The sequence below is a fragment of the Eurytemora carolleeae genome, unplaced genomic scaffold (assembly GCF_000591075.1).
Source record: "Eurytemora carolleeae unplaced genomic scaffold, Eaff_2.0 scaffold598, whole genome shotgun sequence".
NCBI classification, from domain to species: domain Eukaryota; kingdom Metazoa; phylum Arthropoda; class Copepoda; order Calanoida; family Temoridae; genus Eurytemora; species Eurytemora carolleeae.
The window spans coordinates 40,115-58,190 of record NW_019396493.1 but is presented as its reverse complement, the minus strand read 5'-3'; the positions used below and the strand labels follow the sequence as shown (position 1 = coordinate 58,190).

General features: G+C 34.6%; 2 protein-coding genes and 1 long non-coding RNA gene across 3 annotated transcripts in view; 1 reads left to right on the top strand and 2 right to left on the bottom strand.

Moving 5' to 3' along the window:
- The window catches only part of LOC111704314 (dynein heavy chain, cytoplasmic), a 41,518-nt gene extending 35,055 nt beyond the window's left edge, over positions 1 to 6,463 (bottom strand). The window contains exons 1-10 of the mRNA XM_023476529.1: positions 6,329 to 6,463; positions 5,309 to 5,396; positions 4,719 to 4,787; positions 4,248 to 4,317; positions 3,811 to 3,886; positions 3,535 to 3,625; positions 2,422 to 2,533; positions 1,974 to 2,107; positions 1,667 to 1,789; positions 474 to 550 (exon numbers count right to left, since the gene is read on the bottom strand). Of these exons, the coding sequence (XP_023332297.1) occupies positions 474 to 550; positions 1,667 to 1,789; positions 1,974 to 2,107; positions 2,422 to 2,533; positions 3,535 to 3,625; positions 3,811 to 3,886; positions 4,248 to 4,317; positions 4,719 to 4,787; positions 5,309 to 5,396; positions 6,329 to 6,411 (923 nt within the window). The 5' untranslated portion in view covers positions 6,412 to 6,463. The remainder of the gene's footprint in view (positions 1 to 473; positions 551 to 1,666; positions 1,790 to 1,973; positions 2,108 to 2,421; positions 2,534 to 3,534; positions 3,626 to 3,810; positions 3,887 to 4,247; positions 4,318 to 4,718; positions 4,788 to 5,308; positions 5,397 to 6,328) is intronic.
- Positions 6,464 to 10,544: 4,081 nt separating this feature from the next.
- LOC111704298 (tubulin beta-2 chain-like) lies at positions 10,545 to 14,563 on the bottom strand. Its single transcript, XM_023476510.1, is given in 9 exon segments — positions 10,545 to 10,728; positions 11,039 to 11,118; positions 11,467 to 11,817; positions 12,151 to 12,275; positions 12,435 to 12,620; positions 12,622 to 12,908; positions 13,476 to 13,604; positions 13,702 to 13,883; positions 14,545 to 14,563. Coding segments are annotated over 9 exon segments (1,404 nt in total). The 5' UTR covers positions 14,549 to 14,563; the 3' UTR covers positions 10,545 to 10,668.
- Positions 14,564 to 16,438: 1,875 nt separating this feature from the next.
- Positions 16,439 to 17,612, top strand: LOC111704310 (uncharacterized). Its single transcript, XR_002765794.1, has 3 exons — positions 16,439 to 16,540; positions 16,935 to 17,003; positions 17,532 to 17,612. It is a non-coding gene; the product is annotated as an uncharacterized LOC111704310 (long non-coding RNA).
- The last annotated feature ends 464 nt before the right edge of the window (positions 17,613 to 18,076 follow it).

Here is an 18,076-nt window from a genome sequence, read left to right as displayed (position 1 = left end):
TTGAATTAAATGAATTTTAATGAAACTGAATTTCAGCCAGGAATATCTGTTAACTAATATAAATAGACATTATATTTCCATTTTAAAAATAATAACAAGAATATATATATCTTGAAAAAATATATGTCAAGTTAGTCCACTTTNAATGAACATCAATTATTTTCCGTTTTTCGCAAAAGAAGTCCTTAAATATTTTTTCGCTTAACAAGTTAACACCCTTATATCTAGAGAAAAAAAAAGATTTTGGAAGAAGAGGGTGGGGATATATGACCTTGAGTGTTAAACAAGGTCTCCCATGCTGCGAACAAAACAGTTGTGATAACTATGAAAAACGGTATCTGCAAAACGAACCAAAATGGCCAACGAACTGTACACAGACCTTAGTAAATGGAGGATATAAAAAATGTCACCTAAAACAATTTCTAACACAAGAAAACGTCGCAAAAAAAGGAAATAAAAAAAATGGCGCTAACCTGACAGTTGCGTGGAACCGTTTCCCATGCTTGAGAATATCAAGGGTAAGGGCTACCTCAACACTCTCCCTCTTCTCCTGTAGGCAATATACGTAAAGAATATTTGTTTGAACAGAAATGATGGATCAATAGATAGATAGATAGATAGATAGATAGATAGATAGATAGATAGATAGATAGATAGATAGATAGATAGATAGATAGATAGATAGGAAATGAGATATAAGATATATTTTATTCATATCTCGAAAATCAAGATATGGAATATGGATAAATCAAAGTCTGACAGATATTTATATAAATATGATTATGCCTTTTTAAGTTTTACAACATATTAGGTAGAAATTGATTAGAAAATAGTGAGATTATTTTTTAAGAAGTCAATTTAATTTAAAATAAATCTTTATTCTTTTTATAACTAACAAATTATGTGATGTCTAAAGAGTTCGGTATTATTACTAAATTTCATGTACGCGGAATGATTTTTAAATATTGTGAATATTGAAATAAATGAAAGAATGGAAGGATGAATTAAGGAATGAATAAATGAATCAATGAATTTACGAATAAATGATGATGGAATGAATAAAATAATGAATAACTTCCCATCGCCATTTAATTGTTTCGACTCCAAACCAACCGACAGTGGTGCTTATATGGTTTATTTCTGAATCCGCAGCTCCCTGGTTCCGGATGCAAGTTCACAAAAATATGCGGATTCAAAGGATAAAATATCAACATAATAAACAAAAGCATTTGCTTTTAACCCGACTTCAAAGTTTTGACGTATATATAAAAACTAGGCTTTTACTACTAGCGCTTCACGCCCACTTTCAACTTTTGATTGTGTCTGTATCTGTGAGCACTGAGCATATTTTCTTTGTACAATATAAAACAAGAGCAAAAAAAGTTGGTGGATATGATAATATTTTTTCCCGCATTTACAAATTTTAACAAAAATAAATAACTTTTGGACAGAACCTTTTGTAGTGGTTAGCATCCATAAACCTTACCCGAGGTCATGTGAGGTCCCACAACAAATTTGGGCCCGATCGGTTAATTGACGTTTATTGGATAAAAACGGACAGAAAGACAAGCAAAGTATATATTTATATAAATATTTATTATGCGGATCCGAATAAATTTATGCAAGAAAAATCCAGGATCCGGATCCGCACGAAAATGTGGTTCACCTGTATCCGGAGTAGAGCACGCTCTAGATTCAACCAGAAGGATATCTCCTGCAGAGCAGTTCCAGAGCTAGGATCCCGATCCAGCTTTGTCACTTTCTGGATCTCACGGATCCATTTATTCACCTACAAAATAAATTAGGGATTAAAGAATTCTTAAAATTATCACATAGATCCATTTATTTGAATCAAATAGATGAATTAGGTATAAGAGTATTTCATAAAATCTAAACATGGACATTTATTTAACTCGTAGATGAATCCAGACTATTTGAAAATAAACATAATTCTATATTTGATTATATAATACCTGAGTCTGTAGGGAGTTAAGGAACTGTGAGTCCTCTACTCTATCCCCGAAATCCGCAACCTTGGCTTTAGTTCCCTGGGCGCTACAGGCAGTTATCACGGTGGATACAGTTGGGTGTACGACCAGGGTGATTTCTAAACAGAAGTTAAATAATTTCAAAATGTTTTTGTTTTTGTTGGCCACTGCCCGTGTCCGTAATAGATCACCATACTTAATATTCCAGTGGTTTATACTATTGTGAAATTGGTTAGATTTGTTAATTGTTCTAATTTTTTAGATAATTCTGCTTTCTTTGTCATTTTATTTTATTGGTCCTAATTTTTACGTTATTTCTAATTTACATCTGATTTTTTTCTCTTTTTTCTTTTTTCTCTCACTTTTCTCATCTTTTTCTCATTTACCTAGTTTTTTTCTTCATTTTTTCACATTTCCCCAGTGTTTTGTGTACCTGGTATATCAATATTTTGTTGAAGATGCAGAAGGCCCATTTCTAGTTCAGCAATCTTCTTCTCCATGCTAGTCGCCATCTTGTCTCCGTCCCGGTCCGCCTTCCCACTCTCCTACATAGTTATCAGTACAGTACATGGTTAACAGTACAGTACACGATAATAATTGAACAGTACATTACACGATTATAATTTGACAGTAAAGTAAGCTGATACAGTACATGGCTAACAGTACTGAAATCAGTTATCAGTACAGTAAACGGTTATCAGTACAGTAAACAGTTTGCAGTACAGTACACTGTTTGAAATACAGTACAGTTTGCAGTACAGTAAACAGTTTGCAGTACAGTACACTGTTTGAAATACAGTACAGTTTGCAGTACAGTAAACAGTTTGCAGTACAGCACACTGTTTGCAGTACAGCACACTGTTTGCAATACAGTACAGTTTACAGTTCAGTACACAATTTGCAGTACAGTACACAGTTTGCAGTACAGTACACAATTTGCAGTACAGTACACAGTTTGCAGTACAGTACACAGTTTGCAGTACAGTCCGCAGTTTGTAGTACAGTGCAGTTTTCAGTACAGTATATATCTAACGGTAGAGATCGCGGTTAGCACAATAGAACACGGTTCTGTCACAGGTAACTCAATACGTAGAATACTTACTAAGAACTGGAAGTCATAAAATACCATAATGCTAAGGTTAAAGTCCGTCTTCTGCATTTAATATACTCAAATAAAAGAGTGTAACAAAACAAAAATTAGACAAACTGTTAAGAACAATAAGAGAATGTACAAATCATTGAACCATTGATTTATAAAGAAGGCTGGAAGAGGGGGGGGGGCGGAGAGATTTGTAAATATTAACTCCTGGCATTCTTTTGCGGATTTTTTCTTCTTTACAAAATCTCCCATTATAAGTATTAAGTATCACTTAGTAAAGTGAGACCCAGAAAATTGTAGAATTTGAAGATCGCTGTTATTCAAAGTTATGCAACACAGCTATTGTGTAGTGTACACAGACCCATTTATAACAGCATTAAATGCTAATTAGATTGCTTAAATATTGTCATTCTATTCCACAGTTTAATGGGTCTCACTGTATGTTACCTTGACAAAGGACTTAAAGAACGGCGCCATTGCAGCAGATACGTAGGAGTGAAGGGTCTCGTAGGCTGACCCCTCGCTCAGAGATATCACCCTGGGACGAAATCAAGTTTATAAGATTGAAAGAAAATTCTTTAATAAAAAAAAGACTCCAAAGTTAAATTTTATAGAAATAATATTTGAGACCCATAGAGAAAAACGAAAATAAAAACAAATGCAGGGAAAAAAATTTAATATTTGCGAACAAAAACAAGATGGTTGAATGTAATCTATATATTCCTGAGTTGGGAGGGTATATTCTTCTCAGCCTCCACCACGGGCCCCTTCTTCAAGCAGACGACGCTAGACATCTTCCCTACAATACAAGTCAGATAACTCAACAAAATTAATACCTTAATAAGGGAAACATGTAAATTTTAGGATCTGGAATTTAGGGGGTCATTTATTAAATATGATTTCAAAAATACTGGAATTGGATGATTACGGGGGGAGGGGGACAGAACTTCCAACTAGTAAGCTTTTTAGCGTCAAAAATACTGGAATTGGATGATTACGGGGGGAGGGGGACAGAACTTCCAACTAGTAAGCTTTTTAGCTCTCCTTTTTACCCCAAAAATAGCTATCTTAAACATTTTAACGTTTAAGAAAAAGAACATAATTTGGTAATTCCTTGCTCCACATTTAATTAATTACTAATTAATCCTGAAGATGTTAACCTGGGGTGTACTGAACATTGTTGCTGACAGAATAGGTGACCACCTCCTTCTCCTCTCCCCCCTCCTCCTCCTTCACAAGGTTCATTAATTAATTTAATACACAAAACAGATTTTGAAATACCACAAAGTTTCCATTAAGAAAATCAGCAAAACATGTTTTCAATTTTCGTTTTTGATTGGAAATAGATGACTTTATCAAATTCATAAATATAAACATTGAATTCATGTTTAAACATTCAAAAGGGAATTTAATTTTTGATGCTCAACGGAAAAAATGAAAATTTAGAAATCAAAAAACAAGTTTTTCCTCCTTTCAGATTTTTTGATTTCAGAATCAATTGCTTCCCAAATTCAACTTTAAAAAACCTAAAATTACTTCCTGGGAACAAATTTATTTTTTAGAAGGGGGGAGGGGTGGAGAATAAACATCCCTGCTACATTTTTAATCAAAAAGATCACATGATTGCCTACCTCTTCTCTAAGTGCATGTCTAGAGACGAGCAGTGCCGTGCAGCTGGCATCTCCAATAAACTTTTTTACCTAAAGAAGAATTTATCAAATCTAACATCAAGGGACTGTATACTGTTACTATGTAGTATGTTGGAATAAATATTCCTGAAAGGGACTGTATACTGTGTTACTATGTAGTATGTTGGAATAAATATTCCTGAAAGGGACTGTATACTATGTTACTATGTAGTTATGTTGGAATAAATATTCCTGAAAGGGACTGTATACTATGTTACTATGTAGTATGTTGGAATAAATATTCGTTAAAGGGACTGTACTATGTTACTATGTAGTATGTTGGAATAAATATTACTTAAAGGGACTGTAGTGTATACTATGTTACTATGTGGTATGTTGGAATAAATATTCCTTAAAGGGACTGTCGTTGTAATCTCAATTGACCCTTTATTTCATAGTGCAGTGTTAAAAGATTTAAAACAAAATATGAGATTTTTTCTTGAAAGCTATCTGAAGATAACATCACAAAAAGGTAACCCCCTGGCCTCCTTTTTTCGCAAAAAGTGTAAAATTGTTTAAGAACATGTCCTTACCCACTCTAAGGTGTTCTTGTCCTGTAGAACGGCGTCTAAGGCGCTCACGTCCTCTATGTTGTCCTCTAAGATGACAGGGACAACCCGCCTAGAAGTATTTTTTGAAAAAATAAAATATTAAAAAATCAAATGCCTTATCTTAAAACCATTTTTTCTGATTAAAAAATTATTGATCTTTTATTTCAACCCAGGGGCGTGTACACTACAGGACGGAAATGCTTTCCAGGAAGGACTCGCACCCCCCCCCCCCCCCGGTACCCCTTTTTTTAAATATCGGGTTACACGATATTCTGTAAACCTGCAGTACGTTGTACATTATTAACTATCTATGTTTGTAAACTTATGCACAAAAAAAACTATATTAATGTGAACTGCGTTTCTAAGAAACACGCAGCATGATTAGCTTAATCATGTGAAATTTATAATGACGTACATCTTAACTGCGCATATTTCAACTGTGCTGTAATATGTAACATGATTAAGGCAATCATGTGATATAGATAACGACATAGGAATTGTTATTACGTCTATTAACTTCAACTTGTAACATATAAACATCAAATACATCAGTAATACAGAGACTCCGCTTTGATTACAGTGTTTAGAACAGACGGGCTGACATCGGGCCTTGGTATTTGGCATTGATCGATTGAGAGCTTGTGTGAAAGCTACGCTTGTGTTCCTGTGTGACATTCAGAGCCGATAAGATCGTGTCCATTGATTTCACATTGATCACTGAAGAGTCCTGGTTGACAATCATAGCTGACGGGTTGTATCTGGACTAATACAGTTCTGGACGAAGTTTTAAGACACCCCTCATAAAGTGTCAAAATTGGATTCAGCCCCCCCCCCGGGCAAATTACAGTAAACGCCCCTGCTTAAAACATTTATATTTCAAAGTATTAAATGAAATGCAATATGCTAAAACATTTATACCTAAATAAAATTTAATAAAAATAAGGATTTTGAATTTGTTTCAAACCAGGGGCGTGTACATCGTAAAAAAAACCATTTAAATACCTGAGATAGGCAACAACCTTTTCCGGTGGAGCCTGAGCCACGTCCGGTAAATCCGCCGGTGGCGCATCCATACTATCTCCCATCCTCAAATCCGGTATTCCGGAATCTTTCGGTAATTCTGAAATAAACAGCTTCTATTTAATTTTTATACACGTCAATTGCAATTAAAACTTTGTAAAGTATTGTTTCGAAATTTCCTAAAGAACAAATTTTGGACCCCCGTACATACCTAAGACAAGTTGTGACTCCGGACATTGTGAGGGAAACGAGATGATTCAGATCTCCATAGGTTGGGGTAGATAGTTTCAGGGTTCTTAAACATTGTAGATTAAATAAATAAAAGCTTAAGTATCCGGCGTTGCCAGTAAATTTTTATCAATTAAATGCGAATATATTGTGACATTTCATCCTCAAAAGGTTTCGCTAGGATTTTTGGTGGTAAGGCGAATAAAATAAATTTCTTTCAATTGTATACTAGGACAGACCCACGAATTTAGTGAGACGATTAGAGAAATGCCAGATTTTTGGCGAACGAACTATACTGATTGGCCGATTAGTACCCAACCACGCCGGTCGGGCAGAATTTTCAGATACTTTTACAGGTTTCAGGATTTTGCGGTTTCCAGGGCAGGTAATTCTGACATCACATCATAGGCCAGCAAAGCAGATTCAAGTGTACACTCTTCTCAGGGCGGTAACTTCAGGGATAACCCTCTTCACATTAAAATAACAAAACAGGGATATATTAATAACCTAAAGTTTTCTTTTTTAAAGCAGATTTTATTAGGACAGTCTTAGCATTTGAGTCTTCCAGCAGTTGTTTGGTTTTAAACAATAAAATTAGTGTAAATTAAAATTGTGATATTTTAAAAATTCCATATGTAAACTGCAAAACTTATTTTCCCAAAAATAAATTCAACCTTTCGTTTAAAATGGCTTTTTTAAAACATTACCATGCATGCAGTAGTGTACACAGGGGGGGGGGCAGTAGTCCTCTTGCCCCCCCCATGGGATTTTTGGGCAAAGGTAAAAATCAGGTGTTCTCGGTAAAAAAAGAGCTTGCCCTCATCATCAAAGGGGTGTTTTCCCTTTAAAAAGTATAGTTGAAAATTTTCTTGCCGCTTCGCGCCATTTATTTTCAAAATTTACCTTAGTATTTCCCTTTTATCTAAAATCTCCCGCATACTTGATAAACTATAGCTATATGCATTATGCAAGCGTTTGGCATGTTTTCCCGAAAATACTGAAGATCGATACATTTTAATATATAGTCCGTGGACTACAAAGGTAAGTATAGTCTCAGGAATTGAGAGAACTATACAGAGGGATACATTATAATATATAGTCCTTGAATCGGGACTACAGAGGACTACAAAGGGGAGTAGTCTCATGAGACTATTCAGCTGACTTCAGAGGGCAATGAACTATACAAATGGATACATTGTAATATGTAGTCCTTGAATTGGGACTACAGTGGACTAGAAAGGGGAATAATCTCATGAGACTACTCAGGACTTCAGAGGGTAACACATATACAGATAGATACATTATAATAGTCCTTGAATTGGGACTAGAGAACTGTACAAATGGATTGTAATATATAGTCCTTGAATACTAAATGGGCCACCTAGGGGACATGTAGTAGACTTAAAATAGGCCAGGGGGGGCAACAATCGACCAGGGGGAGGGCAAAAAAAAAAATTCTCGCTTCGCGCGAAGACTTGCCCCACCTGGCTTAATTTCTGTGTACGCGCCTGCATGCATGGCATATCCAAATTGCGTAGGCAGCTATAAATGTATATTATTTTGGCTCCAATGACGCAATTACAGTGCAAATTTAAGCGTAACTCTAGATTTCAAATTATCTCATTTTTCTGTAAAGAAAATATTTTATAAGTTATAACCTAGCTCTATTTAAAAATATCATGAATTTGTGGAGATATGGATTATTTCTTATGGCATTCCCGGCATATTGAGTAAAAATGCGCTCAATTTGCGCAATCGCCTAAAACTCTAAATCTAAATTATTTGTGAAATATCTTAAACAAGGGCGATACAGAAAAAATCCCGGGGGGAGGGCAAAATTTGAACTGTAAATTCAAAACATTTGTCTTCTTTGATTGATATCAGGCACAATTGTAGATACTTTAAAATATCATAAAGTCCAATTAACTTGCAAGTACTATAACTTCATATTAGTCCTTCAAACAAAACTAGCAAAAAAAGCATTGTTTCTAAAAAATCGACACTTTATTATGCTGTTATATATGTTAGTAATAATCAATAATGCATTCTTGGTAATAATTAGTATTTAAACTATGAGTATAGTTAAAAGACATTTTTGAAAATTAAAAACTTAAAAGCTTATAAAACTTAAATTCTATGAGATGAAAAAGGAAAAGGTTCAGAAAATAATTATGACTTGTAAAAGTGTATTGTCTGCTTTGTAAAAGTGTCTGCTGTGAGTAGGAGTACAATTTTATTCTATACAATATTTATGTGTTTGCTATGGCTGGCCAAACGGCTGAATCAAATGGGCTGAATTTTAGTCAGGAAACTCATGGGGATGACATAAGCTAAATAAATTATCAGTTTTGTTTTAATTCAATTTTTAAAATTCCGTGGGCATGTCCAGTTTGTATTAAAAAGAAAATTACCAAACCGCGGTGCAATTAGGGTTGTTAATCGTTTTGAAAACGATCGTTAAACTATCGTTAAACGATCGATTTTTGTTGCCTTTTTCAATAGTTTTCAAAAACGATTGTTTCGTTTTTGGGAAGAAACTATCGCGTTTTAAAAAACGACCAACTCGTTTTGAACTTTTAGGAAACAAGAATAACGATAGTTTTTAAAAAACGATTTGCGACTGTTTTCAAAATTAAGAATTGAGTGTTTGTAATTCAAAAAAACATTCCACAGGCAACGCCTGGCACTTCAGCTAGTAATGTATAAATTACGAATTACGATTTTTATACGTTAACTTTATAATCCTCTAGCTTGGGAACCTGCAGCGTTGCACAGGGTAGTCATAGTTACTCTTCCCGGGCGTGGTCGATTTTCCCGGGAAACTAGATTAAGAACTAAGAACATTGCCGTGGTTATTAAATTTTCCCAGTCAAAATTGAGGCAAATCGGTCAATGGATTCCTAAGTTCTGACCGGACAGACAGAGATTAAATCTTTAAAAATATAGATTCCGAGGCAAGAAGTTTAGATCCTCTTTTTTCAACAGTTCAAATTTTATTTTGGGTTAGAGCAAATTTTTTTCCATTATTGGTCCGGATCTAGAAAATCTAAACTTAACACTACAGATTCAACCTCATCATTGATTAAAACCGTTACCGTAGTCCAAATTTTTAAAATTCCATTTGTCCAGTAGTCATTCGAGAAATCATACGAGTATAAATATAAAATTTATATCAACTATTAGCCACATCATTGAAAAGTATTAAATAATTGACCAAAAGAAAGTTTCTAATATTTTAGTTTTAAGTAAATTCATTTTCCCCGTTTATAGTTATTACAGAACAGATGCTTACTTCCGTTTTAACCTTATGATTTATCAATTAAATCAGATATTCTTTAAGCATTTATCTATCATTGAAATCTCCAAATTAAACGTTGATGTAGGATGAGAATAGTCATAATCTGAACTATGCGATAACATGTTCAGAGAAATAAAATTGCCATGCAAAACTGACTGAAGAGCGTAACAAAAGTCAAAAATGTCGCAATTTTTAAATATGTTAATCTAGGTATCTGAAGATGCGTCATAAGACGCTAAATACTGTCCACTTAAGTTTCGATATCGAAAATTGTTCAGTCTAATCTGAGGAATCTGAGTCTCCAAAGATGCGTCAGTAGACGCTAAATACTGTCCACTTAAGTTTCTCTTTTGTTAGCGTTACCAAGCTTTGCGAGATTTTTGACTTCTCCGTTATTTGACACCAGCACAAGATTAAATTATTGCCGAAATACTAATACAGACCTGATACCCGACAATTCGCATTAGTACTTCATTTACAAGGCTCAAACAGTTAACGTTTACCGATTCCTCTTCAGCGGTCATATTTCATGTATAAAAGCTTGCAAATTAGCAGATTTATCAATAAGCCATAGTCATGTTAGTTACAAATATCGGACCAATCAATTCAGCCATAGTCAAACTGTTCATTCAGAAATCTCTTATGTACTTCCTTCAAATAATTTAGACTGGATTATTTTATAAAATATATTCCAATGCTATAAAATATACCGGGTTACACAAAAATAATTTTAGTTGTTCTTGGTACCAAAACTTATGTTGCAGATCACTGTAGGTTGTTGAGTGTGGGGGGGGGGTTACTCGAATTCCTCTTCCTGCTCCTCATCTCCAAACTCCTCATCCTCGCAGGTAGCCTCCTAGAGTAATTCACAATTTTAAAAGGAAAATAAAAAGGCCACAACAGCGACCTCCCTCAAAACAAATCAAAATGGAAAATACTAACGCAAGATATTAAATATCGTGATGAGAAAACATTTTAAAATTACCAACTAGCCACTGTGAGTCGGGACATGCTACTCGGATAAAATATTATATAGGGCCACTTATTATCGGTACATGTGTTCCTATGTTAATAAGACCATAACCTATTAAATCTTAAGCTTTAAAATTCAGTGTTTAGATAATAGATATACCTTAATCGTGTAGACCAAAAATGAAAAAATTTACCTGGTATTGTTGATATTCAGAAACCAGATCGTTCATATTACTCTCAGCTTCAGTGAATTCCATCTCGTCCATGCCCTCACCTGAAAGAAGGAACGTTAAAAATTAAAATGTTGTCAAGTGTACTGACTAAAGTCAACAATGTGTACAGGTTTAAACCGTAAATAAAGTTAAGACCCTGCCTGAAACGTGATATAAACATAAGCACGCCAATTAAACCAATCAAAGCTTTTGAGAGCATCATTTATCTTAAAGGCTCAATCTATTTCCAATGTAAATCTTCAAATTTTATAATAAATGCTTAACCCCTGCAGGGCAAGACCACCACGGAATCATGGAATGAAAGAATTAATATAATCCACGAGATGGATCTCATAAGATTCACTACATTTAAGTTCCGATGAAAAAAAATTCAATTTCTTTAGTCTTACCAGTATACCAATGCAAGAAAGCCTTCCTTCTGAACATAGCGGTGAACTGCTCAGATATTCTCTTGAACAGTTCCTGGATAGCGGTGGAGTTACCGATGAAGGTAGCTGCCATCTTCAAACCACGGGGAGGGATATCACACACTGCAGTCTTCACGTTGTTAGGGATCCATTCGACGAAGTAGCTGCTGTTCTTGTTTTGGATATTCAACATCTGTTCGTCGACCTCCTTCATGGACATTCGGCCGCGGAAGATAGCGGCGACAGTGAGATAACGTCCGTGACGAGGATCACAAGCAGCCATCATGTTCTTGGCGTCGAACATCTGCTGAGTCAGTTCAGGGACGGACAGCGCTGAACAAATAAAAGTTTGGTAAAATTAATTTAAATAGAACAGAAAATCTCTCCAGATAGGATGAGTTTATATCGTAGACATGAATGGACTAAACCCGAAAACCGGTTAACCCAGGTGTATATTTTCTAAAATTCAAAATATCTGAAAACCTAAATTTAGAATTTTCGCTGAATAATGGAAAATAATAATTTTTTGATAAAAATCATCCCAGGAAGGGAGGATAGTTTTTACATAAAAAAACTTAACCCTGGTTAAGATTGAACTATGTCTACGCGACTCAGCTACTTCCTTTGTTTCTGGTGCTCTAACTATAATCATGTTCAATATTTTACCTCTGTACTGTTGAGATCCACGGGCAGTGAGAGGAGCAAAGCCGGGCATGAAGAAATGAAGACGGGGGAAGGGAACCATGTTGACAGCCAACTTTCTTAGATCAGCATTCAATTGTCCAGGGAACCTTAATGTAAATTTTTTGTACATACAAGAAAATTTAATTTTAATTGACTAACTCAAAGAATAAAATAATTTACGCAACTGTTACAGAGAAAACCATTTATTTTTGGCATTTACATAAATTTTAAATATAATTTCTTGTTACAAACCAAAAAAAACATACCTAAGACAAGTTGTGACTCCGGACATTGTGAGGGAAACGAGATGATTCAGATCTCCATAGGTTGGGGTAGATAGTTTCAGGGTTCTAAAACATTGTAGATTAAATAAATAAAAGCTTAAGTATCCGGCGTTGCCAGTAAATTTTTATATTTCATCCTCAAAAGGTTTCGCTAGGGCTTTTGTGGTAAGGCGAATAAAATAGATTCCTTTCCAATACAGTNAAATCTTAATCTAACCCTAAATATAAATAACTACTAATTTAGTTGAAACTTGTTACGAGACAAAAATCGAATACTAGGACGGACCCTAAATATAATAGAAGAGTCTGAAACTTACCCTCTGTGTAATGTCCCTTGGCCCAATTATTTCCTGCCCCGCTTTGACCGAAAACAAAGTTATCTGGTCTGAAGATCTGACCGTAGGGTCCTGATCTTACACTGTCCATAGTTCCAGGCTCAAGATCAACAAGAACAGCCTAGAACAATTAAAGATATCAAGAAAAAGATATTTAAGTTATTCATCCTTCCCATCTATCATGAACAGCTAAAACCTACTGATCTAATAAATTAGTGGAAAAAACAAAACCAGAGCTGAAAACGTTAGAATGGAATATCCTTGATCCAGATCTGTTAATTAATCTGGAGATTAATAACAAGAGGAGAACAAGCATTATTTAATCTGGACAACAAGAAGGTTTATTCCTAGAGAACGATTTTTGTTTTTTTAGGGTTAGGTTAGGTTGAGATACTTTCTGGGCCGAGCGCTGCGGCTAGGATGGGCTAGGGGGCCGAGCGCTGCGGCCACGGGTCAAGTTAAGTTAAGAAACTTCCTGTCACACCCATGTACAAAATTGATAGGAGGGGGGGGGGCCTGGGGGGGTCCAAAAATCGTATACTAGGAAATGCAAAGGGGCCGAGCGCTGCGGCCACGGGTAAAGTTTAGTTAAGACACTATCTGTAAGATCCATGTACATATTTGATAAGGAGGGCCCAGGGGGGGGGGGGTCCAAAAATCGTTCTCTAGGAATAACCAATAAACTTACCCTAGGTACATATTTTCCACCGCTGGCTTCATTGTAATAAACATTAATCCTCTCCAACTGTAAGTCTGAAGTTCCCTGGTAGGATCCAGTCGCGTCAATACCGTGCTCGTCGGAGATAATCTCCCAGAACTGAAATAAAGATAAGTTAATACTGACATTTGCAAGAGAAGAAAGGTTCAAAATGACCAAACTGAAACATCATGGAAAAATTTAAATTTGAAGTTACCTTTGCTCCGATCTGGTTTCCGCATTGTCCTGCCTGAAGATGGACGATTTCTCTCATCTTGTGATTGCTTGTATACTCGTTCAAGGTAGGAGGGTGAGTGAAACGTGAAAGCGGGTGCGGTTCAAACAACAGCCAATGATATCGCTGAATAGATAGGGCTGGTCCAATCAGAAAGAAGTAACCTGTAACCAACCAATCAGAGATAAGAATACAATTGAAAGTAGAAAAATCCACCAATGAAGCTGCGGTGACCGTCTTAAATTTCCCGCATTTTTCAACGGAATATGCATTATGAATCATGGCGAAATTGTGGATGGTTCAAGAAATTTGCAGAGAGAAAATCTTTAACATTGATAATTGTTTACTTAATGGTAATTTTATTTTTTAAACATTACATTTTTTGTGCTAGAGCCGCATTTTCAAATAATGAAATTAATTTCGAAATTTCTAATGTAAAAAATGTTAAGTTTATGTGACAACATTCTTTTTATTTTTAGGGGTAAAAATATAGCATTATAATAGCTGATATAAATAATCCTTTGAAATAAAAGTTTGCCGAATGTTGAAATATTACAGAAGAAGAAGACGACATTTCAGAAATTAGTCACAGGAAAATTCCTCTTATCAATAAAGTCGAATTAACTAATTATTTATAGCATACATATGCAGCGTTTTGCGTTTATAATGCTTTTTAAATGGAAGGGGTATCAACTCAAAAAAAACTGCAGGGGGTATGTTTTCCCCTCCATGGATCGTATAATTGCAGTTAGAGACAGGAAAGGGGAGGGGGAATTTTTTTACTTAGGATAAGTAAATAGGATCTTAGCGCCTCACCCGACTTACCCATCACACAATCAGTGGCACGGTTTAAGAAGGGGGGAGAGGACTTTCCCCGCGAAAATTGGGGGGGGGGGACGTCCCCCTCTCTGGAGAATTGGGTGGACACTCCAGCTCAGGGAAGAAGAGATCGAGCCAAAACCTTCTTTCTTTTGAATTTCAAGAATAGAAATTAAATAAAAATAATCAAAGAAGAAAATTATAGAAATTAATTCAAAAGTCGGTAACACATTTTCACCCCAGCTTGTCAAGCTATATAACTTTTTCACTTTTACATTTTCATTAATTATGAAGACAAATTAAAGATAAATGTCGATGAACCTATAATCATTTCGGTGACTAAAAAGCAATTAAAAAAACATGTTGGTTTTTAATAACACAACTTTGATGATAAAAACTTTTTTTAATGGTAAGAATACTAAAAATTCTTTTCTTCTACTTTTCAAATTTTACATTCGCAATTGCATTGATAGGAGTAAAAGTTTTACTTAATTCACTGTTGGAAATTTCCGCTTACAATGAACAGTATCTACTTCACATGCATGATGCACCATAAGCAAGTCCATTATTAATCCATGTGTTATTGTTTTTTCACTACAAATCTTGTGCTTGTCTGCACTTATTTGTAATTATTATCTGCAATTTGAAACCCAATCAAGTGAGTCCAGAGGCGCAACTAGGTAGGGGGCGGCCGGGCGCGCGCCCTCCACGAGCTTCTGAGAGGGCGTGGCGCGCCCCCCCTGCAGAATGAAAAGAAAGATATTGGCGAATATCAGTATCACAGAAGTCAGGAATAATAAAACCAAAAGAGAACTTGTATATTCTTTATGGTTAGTTTTAAAAAGAATTATCTTTCTGAATTCTCAAGGCTATAAATTGGCTCTTGTAAACATTTAATGTAAAAAAGTTCCGAACTGAATTCAAACTTTGAATTATTTTGGTAAAATTTTCTAAGTCTGAAATATCAAACGTTTACAATACTCGGTGCAAGGATTTATAGGGATTCCAGAATATCTGAGTTTGATGGCAAAAACTTAGTTCCAAATCTATAAGTAGAGATCATTCTGCATTCAGAGACTGAACCTGGCAAACTTCTAACTGATCATCATATTTAATAACTGTAACCTGCTTTGAAAAAACTTCTATAAAATCTAAAATGAAATAAGATTATGAATGTTAGTTAGAATGATCAATCAAAATTTCAATAACTTCAGAAGAAAACGTAACATTATCTGTTCTTTTTCAATGTAGATGATTAAAATTATTTATGTATTTTGATGTGTTTTTTTTTCAGAATATATAAATGATTATTTCTTGTTAATTGTATCTGTAATTAAACAAGGTATACTTAACAAATTTTCTTTAGCGCTCCGCTCATATCGTTAATTTTACAATTGTTGAAAGTATAAATCTTTTTAAAATACAAGAAAAAAAATCGATTTTAATTGAACACAGCTAAATCTGCATGCAACAACTGAAAATTTTTTTTTTTTCGACATTAAACCCTTACAAAAAGCACTTTTATTATGAAAAAAAATTACAAAAGGGGGAGGGCAAGCCCCCCCCCCCCCCCCACCAGACCATTACAAAATAATATTTTGCCTCCTGCACCCTAGCAAAAGTGCTAGTTGCGCCTCTGAATTTAAGTTACATGACCCTGTTAGGGAAGGTTATAACCGGTTAAACTAGGAAATAATTCTATAAAATTTAGATTTTTTGGGAAATCCACCAATTTAAACAGAAAAACCTGCAATCTTTTTTAAAAGCATTCAAAGATAAATGTATTGTAATTAAAGTATCATTTTAATGCTAGAATTATGACAAAAAAATATAGGAGCGAAGCTCCCTCTGTGGAAGCCTAGATTTTCTTTTGGGGGCTTATCTCGATTCTTTAACAGAATCATTTTATTTGTTTTTAAGATAAAAATGTTAGTTATTCTGTATCTATTCACTCGGAAGCCTAAACAATAAAATGCTTAATTTATTTGTGTTTCTAACCCTCGTAAGTTAAATTTATAAGATTCCTGAGTTATGATCGGACATCAAAATAGGGATTACAGCTTTATATATTCATACATATTTTATATTCATTGAGTATTTGTAACTTTATAATAAGGGAACCCAGCGTTGCCCTGAGTATTCATGTTAGTACCACCGTTTACCCACGCTTTGTGGTAAATTACGTTTATAGCTATTTTTCCCTGTAAAAGTTGACCTACTCAATTTAGAATTTTAAAACCAAACTAAGAACATTTCCGTGGTTCTTCCTAGCTCCCCACTCAAAATTTGAGGGAAATCGGTCAAGGGGTTCATGAGTTATGATCTGACAAACAAACAGACAAACATAGATTACAACTATATGCTTTGGGAGAAATAAGAAAATAATATTTTTGTAGGTTTCTGTTTCACAGGGAAATATTGAAGAAACACAGCCTGGAGCTTTTCCTTTCACAGTTTCTCTTCAGGTCTTTTTTTTCTTTTTCTTTGGGTGGATTGGGATTGAAATACAAATTTGGGATTTAAATACAAATTTGTAATTTAAATACAAATTTGGGATTTAAATTAAAATTTGGGATTTAAATACAAATTTGGGATTTAAATACAAATTTGGAATTTAAATACAAATTTGGAATTTTAATACAAATCTGGAATTTTAGTACAAATCTGGAACTTAAATAGAAATCTGGAATTTAAATACAAGGATTGTGAGGGTGGGAGTAGGTTTCCTAGTTTCCAAAAACGCCTTCTTTTTAATTACATATTTCCTCCTTAAACCCTTATTTTTGTATTTTTTGTTTTATTTTATAATTAAACTAGTTTCGGAACCCAGCCCTGCCAAGGTTACTAAAAGGTTACTAAAGTGGGTCTCCCGAGTTCCCTAACTAAAATTTGAGGCCAATCGGTCAAGGGGTTCCTGAGTTATGATTGGACAAACAAACAGACAAACAGAGATTACAATATATAGATAGATAATTACTTACAAACTTACTTAGATTCCCGAGCTTGGAGGGCATACATGTGCTGGAGCTATTTTAACTGAATCGTAAATATATAAATTTCAATATTTAATTTTTTATNAAATGCACTTCGATAATGCTTCAATGTCGTCTTCCTATTCCACAGTTTTCTGGTAATCACTGTAGTAAATTAATTTTCAAAATAATGTTAAAACTATTTGCTTTATAAGAACATCGAATGCACAACAGATTACAATTAAATATTGTCCACAGTTTTGTGGGTGCCACGGTATAATGCATGTTTCATTTGTTTGCGTTTATACTATGTTTGTTTTGTTTACTTACATTGTTTGTTTTAATGTTTAGGCAACTTGAATGTCATGGTTTTGTTTGTGATAAACCTGAAGATGCAATATTAGTCGCAGCAAACTTATACCAGGTATCTTAATTATTAGTGTTATAAATATAATAAAACAAGACATTTGCATATATATATATATGTTGCATATAGCCGGCCAAACGTCTGGACCGAATGGACTGAGTTTTTTGTGGACACTCATGTGTGGCCGGGGGGTGTTATC